Source organism: Podarcis raffonei, chromosome 10, assembly GCF_027172205.1.
Source record: "Podarcis raffonei isolate rPodRaf1 chromosome 10, rPodRaf1.pri, whole genome shotgun sequence".
NCBI classification, from domain to species: Eukaryota; Metazoa; Chordata; class Lepidosauria; order Squamata; family Lacertidae; genus Podarcis; species Podarcis raffonei.
This window is the reverse complement of record NC_070611.1, coordinates 922,332-933,585: the sequence shown is the minus strand read 5'-3', so window position 1 is coordinate 933,585 and position 11,254 is coordinate 922,332. Positions and strand designations below refer to the sequence as shown.

Sequence of the window (11,254 nt, the reverse complement as noted above, 5' to 3'; positions counted from 1 at the left end):
GGTGCAAATAAGGGTGCCTTCTATTTACTGGCATCCCTGAGGGGGCTCATGTGGAAGTGGTGTTTTTTCAAAACAAGATTTGTGAAGCTGTGGTTATGTGTGGAAGCCTTCTGTCATAGGGCTGCTGTCACCACGCAAACAAAGGTGTTTGTAGAGACTCGAATAACTATTCAAAAGCAAAGAAATTCCAACAGCCTTGCCTAAAGTCCTGTGAAGACATCATAGCTCACTTGGCATATTTGACGAATGAGTTTTGAGGCTTTTAAGAGCTTTAATTACTAGACAACCCATACTTTGTATTTAAAAAATTTATTCTTTAGTAAGAATATTTTTTTGTTTAAATCACAAAATATTGTGGAAATATTTTTTATAGTAGAATTCATGGAGTGCTGGAAAAGAACGAATATAAAGATTGATTCCTATTATCTCTCATACTTAAAGTGTTCTTTAAACAGCTGGTTTCTTGCAGACAGTATTTATTTTATTTTTTAAATAATTTAAGACAGCATAAGCTTGTACCAAGCATTAAGCATTGTAACAAAAGTGCAACTTTGTTTTTCAGCAATTCCTCATCAAAAGGGATATATTTAAACTCAATTATCATTACTCAATCTTCTTCCTACAAAAATAGCATGTCGGACATCATTAATTGAATGTATTAACTATTTACATACAGACACTCTGTAGGCTAGTAAGATTTAAAAAAAGAAAAGAAAAAAGGACCAACATTGTTTAAAAACAGTGTTTGAGGCAAACAGTAGCAACAGCAATAGCAGCAAATTCACTCAAAATGACTAACAGACCCAGGCATATTCACTCATAGACTGTTGTGTCTCACCTCTTACATAACATTCAAGTGAGATTTCTCACAGTGCTACCTTGGCAACAAACTAAAAATATCTAGGCAAGGTTCTTGGCTTAAACCTTATTAACAAAGCTTTAGCTGTGTGATTATCTGGTGTCTGGCAACAGTCTCCAGAAAGGGAAATTGGGATATCTGGAGACAGAAAAACCTTGCAAGGAAACCTTATCCCACTTTTACCCAGTTACCAACACACCATTTTTAATTATGATTTGTAACCTCTTTTAGCTTATGTTAGTGGCTGTGCCTTTCAACGGTGGCCTCATGCACATATATTATGCAAGTGAAGCTTTGCAGTTAGCTTTTATCTCCATGCCAGGAAAAGCAGCACTTTCTTTCACCCCAATCTACCAAGGAAGAACCACACACTGAACTGCTGGAGATTCCAATTTCGCTGTTCTTATTCACAGCATGATGGTCTTCTGGGACCACTGTATGGACTGGCTGTGTCTTTTACTGCTTATGGGAAGGCATACTCCTCTCTAGGACTGCTTGCTTGGGGCTTTTGTGTTTAGGCCACGGTTAAAGGCACAAGATCAGGACAGTAAACTTATTTCTTCCTTCAGGATACAATCTAAGGCTAGATTGTGCTGCATTCCTATGCACACTTACCTGGGAGTAGGCCCCACTGAAGACAGCGAGACTTATTTCTGAGTAAATAGGATTGTACTGTTAATGGTGTGGGGTGTCTTTTTTCTTGTTAGTCCAGTGCAGTGATGTTCCTTCACATACAACAAGGTAATTTAATATCAGGAACACAGCAAAACTAAGCATTAAGATGTAGGAAAATGCACTTGCTTTAGCAAATAAGAAACTACATAATGGGACAGTTCTTCCGTCCCTTGAGCAAATGCCAGGGGTAGCTCTAAAAATGCAAGACAATAAAAATACATGAACAAGGTCTGTTCATGATCTGTTTCTCAATAAAGTGCTAGCTTACCTTCATTTTTTCTCCCAAACCCCATTTCCACAAACTCCTAACTAACCAAACTCCTCCAAGCATTGCATGTGGCAAAGGTAAAATATAGCCCATTGAAATAAATGGTTCCTAAGCTCTGAATAAAGGTAAAATAAAGTTGCTATCTGGCAGAATCAGATGGCAACTCCAGTGATTTCAATGCAGTTGCATTGCACTTAAATTTTACTGGCTTCTGCCCAATGATTCTTGTATGGAGCCACCAATTAAGAAGTCAGTAATAGAGAAGCAAATTCTCTGTAATTCTTAGGCTACCATTCTCAAGACAACTTTCTCTCATCCAGAGTAGTGACACGGGCTTCAGTTGGGCCGTTCTTAAGTAAGCAGTTTGCCTGTTTGTTGACTTGGTTACTACCAGGAAACCGATTCCTGGATTTCTGGACCAGGAAGCATTTTATGCTGAAGCTTGCCCTGCCAGGAGCACAATCTACTATGGAACTTTCCTTTGCAAACCCCACTAAAATTCAAGAGCACTTTAAAGTAGTTCCTGCTTATTTCACTGGGGCTTGTGCAGAGCTTCCTGCTTCGTTATGCCCACTTGAGTAAGTTCCATTACAGTCTATACATAATCATTATTAAAGTGCCTGCAGTTATGGTATGGTCTGGTACAGTATACGGTATATCTCGCATCCTGACTCCCCAGTTCCAGATGCTGCAGCCCCTGCCCTTTTCTTTAGGCCTTCTGAATTGTTAAGCAAACTTCTCTTACGAAGAAAGAGCCATTTCCTCCACCCCTAAGGGAGTCTTTTCCATTTGCTTTTGTTTCAGTTCAACTGGGGGATGGAATTCTGCAACATCACAACATTTGTGTAAATAAAATTTTAAACACACACACAGCATTGGGGGGGGGGACAAGGAGCTCTCCAAAAATATTTGTGGGAGAGGGAGAACCTAATCTTTTAATAAAAGAAAAAGAATAAACTGTCAGCCTAGTAAGCTTTCCCTTAAGCACACAAAGAAACAGGGGTGGGGTGAGGGTTGCTTCTCATTCTTGGGAATGATGGATCCTTCCTGTCAAGTAGGAAGCATGAACTGTGTGGTTTCCTTTAGAAATGATGTCGCATCACTCAAGGATTTTCCTCTGCAGACTGCAAATGCTCCTCTTGGGAAGGGAGGTCCATGTCCCCATGGAGCCCACCTGGGTTGCAGGTAAATGGATGGGGGAGGTGCTGGCCAGAAGAAGCCACATCGGTAGACGTTGCTGAGGCCAAGCTGTTTTTCTCTCCTGGTACCAATACTGAGGAGAAACAGGGGAAGGCCGCAGCCGCAGCAGCAGCTGCAGCCTGAGCTGGAATCCCTGGGTAGATCCAAGGAATTGGAGTAGCAGCAGCAGCGACTGCTGCTGCTGGGTAAAAGTATTTATCCAGGTTGCTCTTGTCCAGGAAGGGCTGCATGTAGGCAGCTGCTGCTGAGGGGGAGATGAAGCAGAGAGGCAGGCAGAAGGGAGCAGCAGGTTGTTGGGCAAAGGGAGATCCTCCTCCCCCCAGACCTCCAAAAGCCACCAGGGAGCTGAGAAGGGCTGAACCAGCTGCTGCTTGGTCTGGGCTCAACACTGCCGAAGAGGTGCTGCTGCAATCCATCTTCAGCCTTTTGGCTGCTGGAGGTGCCTCATCCCCAGAGGGCTCCTGCTTGATCATCAGGTTGCCTTGCCTTTTGTCCCCTTCTGGTCTTCCCTCGCACTCACCGCCATAGCCACTATCTGTATCCGTGTCATTCTCCCCACCAAGCTCCACACGACCCATTGGATGGTGGCTGAATTTATGCTTGCTACTCGCATTCTGAGTCCTCTGAATGACTGGCACACAATTTGGCTGCCTCTCCAGCTTTGGGCCAGTGTGATCTCGCTGCACACAGGAAGAGGCGGAGGAGGTGGGGCAGGGTCCTTTGCCTGCACAAATCTTTGGAGTCAGGAGCTGGGGGCTGGGGAGGAACCGTGTGCAAACAGAGTGCAGGTGGTTGATGAGCTGGGCACATCTCTGCTCTCTTGGAGTCCATCTTTCAAATCTGGAGAGGTACTGCATGACTTCTTTGGTGCATGTCTGGAATCCTGAATGGAAAGCATCCAGGTCAGATTGCAGAGGAGACTTCAAAGATCTCTCCCCTGCAAAGGGGGGGGGGGAGAAGGGGGAGGAAGGGAAGCAAAATAACAGGCATTAGTAATACCACTTGCATTAGATCTAGTGTTACACAGAATCTGACTGTTTTATTAACAAAATTCCTCTATAATGTAATTGCTTTGTGTTAAATGTACTAATCTTCTAGTGCAAAATTATCAATCTAGGACTCTGATTTATGAAATCAGTTGGAAAAGGTTAAGGTATCTCAAGAGATAACATGTTAAGGCTGTAATACTAGACTTACTTATTTGGGAGTAAGCCTCAAACAAAATGGGACCTATTTCCAAGTAAATAATAGAATTGTAGAGTTGGAAGGGACCCCAAGGGTCATCTAGTCCAACCCTCTGCAATGCATGGATATATGTGTATATACGGTAGATATGGTCAGACTGCACAGCTGCAGTCCTTTCCACATTTACATAGGAGTTAAGGCCCACTAAATTTAAGGGGACTAAAGTTTAAGTAAACATGACCGTACAGGTCACTGACTCTGAAGCAGTTCTATAGATTTCAATTTGGCAACTTAACTGTGGAGTTAGCTAACAGTTCACCAACTGCTAAGACTTTGTCAATAACCAGATGTGTCCTTCATAATCTTTGAGAGAGATAGAGATAGAGATACACAATGTCCTATATTGTGCTTCTGCACTGGGCATTTACTTACCATTCTGTAAAGCAATTATCTTCTGATGCTGCTGCTCTGTTAAGGCTGTTAAAGCTTTTAAGTGTTTCAAAGTTAATTCCAAAACTACAGCTTTCTCCAGATGCCCTAGTGTCTGCAAAGGGAGGGAAAGGGACACACAATCAAACAAAATCTTATATCCTATTTTCCAAAACTTCACTAAGCTCACTTTGGAAGAAATATTGTTTTATTACTGCCCTTGCTCGAATTGGTGATATTACCATTCTGATAAATCACACCCATTTTGAAACTTCACAAATAAGGCTAATGGTGGTTCTACAGAAGCGCTGTCATATAAGGAATTTATATTAGACTTCTGGATGTGTTGGAATCCTAAAAATCACATTTAATTCAACCCAGTTTTAAAAGATATACTCTAGAAAGTTTTATGGGAACCACCCTGAGACCTCTGGGTATAGGGCGGTGGTAGAAGAAGAAGAAGAAGAAGAAGAAGAAGAAGAAGAAGAAGAAGAAGAAGAAGAAGTAGTGCGGGTTAAGCACTACTGAACTCAGTGACTTAGTTCTAAGTCAACAAAAATAATCACACTTTTTTCTAATATGTGCATCTTTTACAGTGCAACCATATCCAGGCTAAATCTGAAGTAAGTCCCACTGTGCCAAATGAGTTTACACTGAAGTAAGTGTGCATAGGATTACAGCCTGAGTAGTAAACACTTCACTAAGAGTTTATGGTGTTGCAAAAATACCTAGATAGATGTACAGGCAAGCATATACACACGGACTCACACAGACTGGACTTACTGTCAGTTTCAGATGCTCAGGCAATAAATCTTTCAACTGAGCAATGCACTCATTAATCCGGTCTCTTCTTTTCTTCTCTATCAATCTATGTGGCAGTTTGTATGTTTCCTATTCAGGAAGAAAAAGGACAAACACTTGTTTCACTATAATGCCAACCAGTACCTAAGCAACTGTCTTGCCACCTACCCTTCTTTCCCATTTCAAGAGTATCTACTGGCTTAGGCATCTCCCCTCTCCCTCCAGAACTGTTCTTTGTCAACATAACTAAAACAAAACTGCCCACTACAGATAACAGAAAGGAAGTGAAAGAGGAAAAGAAGAGAACTTCTGCATAAAGTTGGGCTCCCATTTATCAGAAGCCCCTGCTAAGTATTGTGCAGGTGCTGGAGAGCATCAAAAAAGCTTATTCTCTTACCTTGCTCTCGTCCCTCTTCATACCTCTCTTGGGCTTGCACATATACAAGGATGGATAACCCAGTCTGCAGGAACAGAAAAGTGAAAGAGAGACCCATTGCCTTTAACATACATAGTGGTCTCATTAGCTACTACTTTGCAAGAAATCTCACAAAAGTGGTGCATACAAAACTAATGTCTCACATCAAATGTAACTGATCTGCAGAAAATACACTATAACCTGAAAAAGAGACAATTCATGTACTTTTGTAAACCAAGAAAATCTTTAATATATTTTTTTTTAAAAAAAGGGATGGAGGGGGGCACGTGCATGCTTAAGGCTGGCCAGCCAAAGAACCAGAGTTAACCCATCTCTTTATCTCCCCTTTCCTTTTGCAGAAAGGAAAATAATAATAAGAAAAACCAGGGTCCCCCCCCCAAATTAAAATAACAACAATAATGCAGAAGTCCCTGTCATCTGACCCTATGAATTCCCGATGCTCCAATAACTGCCTTTCGGGCAAAGGAGAGATCCCTTCATCCATGTTTGGCAGCAGCTTTTTGGGGGTGGTCGCCGCTTTGGCTGGCTCCCGTGAGGTGGTGCAGAGTCTTGGGAGACCTTCGGGCAACAAAGCCCCACCGTCGCCCCGGCAGCCTGGTCTTTTCTTGCGCTGCCGTCCGGGTGGGAAAGCAGCTCCCCCTCTTTCTGCTTCTCCTTTTCCTCGCCCCGTCTCTTCCCCTCTGGCTCCGGGCGCGCTGCTACTTGCCGTTCCTGCTTGCTTGTTTGGCCACCGGGCACGCGCTTGCCAGGCAGACCAGCACCCAGCTCACGTGCAGAACGTACCACGCAACCTCCCGGCTCCGGGATGGGGGGCGCGCGCCAGGAGGAGGGGCGGGGGCGGGGGCGGGGGCGGGGGGGAGCCCAACTTGGCCTAAGGAAGCATCCTCTGCTCAAACGGGACCACGGGCACCGGGGCGGGGGGAGACTCGGGAGCTTCTCGCAAGGAGCGCGTCTCGCCTATTCCTCAGTGTCAAGGCGAGGGGTGGCTTGGGGGGACTTAGAGCCTCCCCGATGGAGGGGGGAGTCATAGAAAAGGTCCTCCTGCCAAGCAGGGCTTCCTCAGGAGGCTGGCGAGGCGCGTGGGCATTAGCCGGGGCAGGAGAGGGAGAGCGGGAAGCGGTGTCCCAGGAGGGGGGTGGTGAAGCGGGCCTCGTGCGAGGGAACTGCAGCCCCGTGTGGCGTCTGCCCCCCCCCCTCGCCCGCTGCTCCAGACCCCTGGCCTAGCCTGCCGCTGGCGAGGGCGGACTGGGGCTCGTGCAAGTCCACGTTTGCTCCGGCTGCTGGCCCATGAAAAAAAGAAAAGCCGGAGCGAGCCGGAGCGCCCTCCTCTTTAATCCCATCTCAAACTGGTACGAGCACAAGGCGAGCAACGTGATCCGGCCGCCGCCTCCTGCCGCCGCCGCACTGCGAAGGGAGCTCCGCGCGCGGCAGCCGCTTTCCTGCAGAGCGGCGCAAACGCAGCCGCGCCGAGCGGTCCCTCCGTGGGGCGCGGGAGACGCGGCGAAGCTCGCCTGGGTTTGCTAATAATGTGCTAGCCCTGGATCCAAGCCCTCGGGCCCCGAGCTGGAGCCTGAGGAGCATCTGGAAAGCGGGGGGCGGGGGGCGGGGCGCGGCAAGGTCTTCACCTCAACTCACCCCCAAAATGAAGCGAATGGGAAAGGGGGCGGCGGCGGCGGCTGCTCTGTTGCTTCTGCGCCTTCTGGTCCAGAGACCGAGTTCTGCTCCTCTGGAGACTCAGCCTTGCTGGACTCACAGGTGGCGAAGTGTGCGCGTACACGCGAGATCCACACCCCATGCCCGAAACGCGGGGGAGAAGCAAGCGCCTGCTTGGGCACCACATTCCCCTTCGTGCCTAAGATGCATTTCCTGAGCTTTGAATAGGGAACCATCGCCCGGAAAGCAGCATCCCGAGCTCAACCCAGGTTGAATCGAGGCGAACTCCCACGAAAGCATGCACGTGACTGCAGAGCATACAGTCCGCAATTTCTTTCTTTCTTTCTTTCTTTCTTTCTTTCTTTCTTTCTTTCTTTCTTTCTTTCTTTCTTTCTTTCTTCCTTCCTTCCTTCCTTCCTTCCTTCCTTCCTTCCTTCCTTCTTGCGCGCACACACTCACAATGGCCTCGCTACAGGACATGAGGGGCTCCCATAAGGAGTGCTTACAGTTTTCTGGTGGAGGAATCTGGTCTCTCCGCAGCCCAGGAGGAGAGCGCCGGCCTCGTTCCCCGGCAGGAGAGCCGCAACGTGGGCCCAGGCGGGCAGCTGCGGGGCAGCCGAACGGAGCTGCACTGGGGGGGGGGCGCATAGTTTGCAGCTTGATCTATAACCCAGCGAAACGCTCCCCGCTCTAAGCCCCAGGGAGGCTTGCATGCAAGTAAGCGTGCGTAGGATCGGGAGTTGCTCAGCAGCTGTTACTATCATCCGGGGATGCCTAAAAGGTCTGGCGCATAAGCAACGCTGACATGCAAATGACTCGGTATAGTCAACCTTGCTCTCTTTTCTAGCTGCTGAGGAAGGATGCTTTAGAGCGTTTTTAAAGTTGTTGGGTTTTTTAATGGAAATATACCCAGCGCTTCTGGAGGTACTGCAGAATACCACCCCCCAAAGGAAACGAAACGCTCTGAGAATGAGCAGAAAAGGAGAAACAAGAATTGCTGGAAGTGTGGGGTGAAAGAAGGTGTTTTTTCCCCACATGTGGTGGTCATGCGATAATACATGAATATTTTCCTTAATCTTTTTGGGATTTCATTATTCATTATGCCTAGTAGGAAGGTTTCAGGCTATTTTGGGAAGGAGCATTTAAACATTTTTTAAGTTGATTGCAAATTATTTCCTAAAAATTCCTACTTTTACAGTTTTTACAGTTCCACCACATGTGGATCATGGTGTCTTCCGCCTCCCCACATCTCCAACAGATGTTTGATCTAGCTTTATGCATTTTAGCAAGTTTTACAGGTGTTAAATACCATCTGCAGAGCATCTTCATGCAGTTCTTCAAATCATAGCATGCTGTAAATTTTCGGTCCTCCCTCCACAGCCTCTCCCATGATTCCATCTGGATGTTGTAGCCAAAGTCCCTAGCCCATTGCATCGTAACAGATTTCACTTCTTCCTCCTTGACCTCCCAGTCAAGAAGGAGTTTATACATATTAGAGATCGTTTTCTTATTAAATGTATTAAATCTTTCTCTAATCTTGAGAGTTCTGTGGATAAACCTTTCTGTTCATCCTTTTGAAATGTTTCTTTTTTTTAAGATAATTTTTATTGATTTTATGATTACATACTATACATATACACATTACTTTACATTTACATTTACTCCTAAGAGTTGACTTCCCTCCTTCCTTCTTCTGGCTTTTTTATGTCGTCTCTAAGTTTTTTGCATTGTCTTTATCGATTTTGTATATTCAACTTTATCTGTACAGTGTCTATATATAAAGAAATCTTTCTGTATATACACGTCTTGTTGTTTGTCTATATTCATTTACAGATACAATTAGTTACCTTGGTTGTATTTTACATTTTAATTCATATTGTCATTTAACATCCAATAAAGTTTATTTTAATTTCCCATTATGAGGTTTATTTCCATTCTACCGATTTCACTATTTCACCTTATCCTATGTATAACATAAATTTTTCCTATTCTTTTTGAAATGTTTCATCGCCCTGTTGTCGAATTTTCCCTGTTAATTTGGCTATTTCTGCATATTCCGTGACCTTGTATGCCACTCTTCTACTGTTGGCAATTGTTGTTGTTTCCACACCTGAGCCAGCAGTAACCTCACCGCTGTTGTTGCGTATAGGAACAATTTATGATCCTACTTATCAATATCCTCTCCCACCATTCCCAACAAGAATGCCTCTGGTTTTTTCAGAAATGTGTACCTAAAGATCTTCTTTAATTCATTGTATATACTTTCCCAAAAAGTTTTTACCTTATCGCATGACCACCACATGTGGAAAAACCCCACCTTCTTTCACCCCACACTTCCAGCAATTCTTGTTTCCTGTTTTCTACATCTTTGACAATTTAGTTGGCATGAGGTACCATCTATACATCATTTTTAACAGATTTTCTTTTAACGATGCACATGCTGTAAATTTTAACCCAGTGTTCCGTAATTTTATCCACTTCTCATATTCAATATTGTGGCCAATATCCATTGCCCATTTAATCATGACACTCTTAATTTCTTCATCTTTTGTGTGCCATTTTAGTAGAAATTCATAAACCTTAGATAGTATTTTTTTTCTGCAGTACTGCAATTTCTAATATTGATTTTGTTTGTTCAAAGCCTATTATTTTTTAATCTTTCAAAAAGATGTCATTCATTTGGTGGTATTCCATCCAGCTTGACAATTTATCTTTTAATTCCTCATAAGGTCTAATCTTAATTACATTATTTTCTTCCAGCAACATGTCTCTATAAGTTAACCATTCACCTTTCATGTTTAATGTTTTCACTGAGAAGGCTTCTTGTGGTGACAGCCACTATGGTGTCTTCCTTTCAAACCATTCTTTGTATCTCATCCAAACTTCATATAGTGGTCGTTTTATAATATGATTTAGGAAGTCTCGATGCACTTTTACCTTGTCATACCAGAGGTATGCATGCCATGCATATCTGTTTCCAGATCTAATATGTCTGTCCTCCAGATCTAATATATATCTGTCCTCCAGATCTAATATGTCTGTGTTTTCCAGACTAAACCATTCTTTCAGCCATGTTATACATGTGGCTTCATAGTATATTTTAAGATCCGGTAGTGAAAAGCCTCTCTTTCCTTTTTATCCGTTAAGAGTTTATACTTTATTCTAGGCTTCTTCCCCTGCCATACAAACCTAGAAATCATTTTTTGCCATTCTTTAAATTGGCCTTGTCCTGTAACAATCGGAATGGTTTGGAATAAAAAGAGCATCTTAGGTAGAACACTCATTTTAATAGCTGCTATCCTTCCACAGAAAGATGGGACTCTCAAGAGTCTCCTCCAGCACCATAGTTAAAAAGCATAAATTCTTCGGCGATCAGCCTTCTTTATGGTCCAGCTCTCACTTCCATACATTACTACTGGGAAAACCATAGCTTTAACAATACGGACCTTTGTTGGCAAGGTGATGTCTCTGCTTTTTAAGATGGTGTCTAGGTTTGCCATTGCCTTTCTCCCAAGGAGCAGGCGTCTTTTAATTTTGTGACTGCTGTCACCATCTGCAGTGATCATGGAGCCCAAGAAAGTAAAATCTCTCACTGCCTCCATTTCTTCCCCATCTATTTGCCAGGAGGTGATGGGACCAGTGGCCATGATCTTCGTTTTTTTGATTTTGAGCATATTTTGCGCTCTCCTCTTTCACCCTCATTAAAAGGTTCTTTAATTCCTCCTCACTTTCTGCCATCAAGGTTGTG

At 44.2% G+C, this 11,254-nt stretch overlaps 1 protein-coding gene across 2 annotated transcripts; it reads right to left on the bottom strand.

Moving 5' to 3' along the window:
* Nucleotides 1–293: 293 nt before the first annotated feature.
* BHLHE41 (basic helix-loop-helix family member e41) lies at nucleotides 294–7,789 on the bottom strand. Of its 2 annotated transcripts, none has more exons than XM_053405144.1 (5): nucleotides 7,489–7,789; nucleotides 5,815–5,878; nucleotides 5,400–5,507; nucleotides 4,620–4,731; nucleotides 294–3,939 (listed from the first exon to the last, which is right to left on the bottom strand). In XM_053405144.1, the coding sequence occupies exons 1-5, from the start codon at nucleotides 7,740–7,742 to the stop codon at nucleotides 2,906–2,908; spliced, it is 1,572 nt and encodes a 523-aa protein (XP_053261119.1). In that variant the 5' UTR covers nucleotides 7,743–7,789; the 3' UTR covers nucleotides 294–2,905. The 2 variants fall into 2 exon arrangements, with proteins under 2 accessions (XP_053261119.1, XP_053261120.1); XM_053405145.1 differs by lacking the exon at nucleotides 7,489–7,789 and adding an exon at nucleotides 6,276–6,456.
* Between the last annotated feature and the right edge of the window lie 3,465 nt (nucleotides 7,790–11,254).

Excerpts from the sequence above, each read along its gene's own strand:
- BHLHE41 (XM_053405144.1), bottom strand. The coding sequence starts at position 7,742 with ATGGTTCCCTATTCAAAGCTCAGGAAATGCATCTTAGGCACGAAGGGG. Across the intron at positions 5,508-5,814 it reads TGAAGAGGGACGAGAGCAAG|GAAACATACAAACTGCCACA; the intron begins GTAAGAGAATAA and ends CTTCCTGAATAG. Across the intron at positions 4,732-5,399 it reads CTGAGCATCTGAAACTGACA|ACACTAGGGCATCTGGAGAA; the intron begins GTAAGTCCAGTC and ends CTCCCTTTGCAG.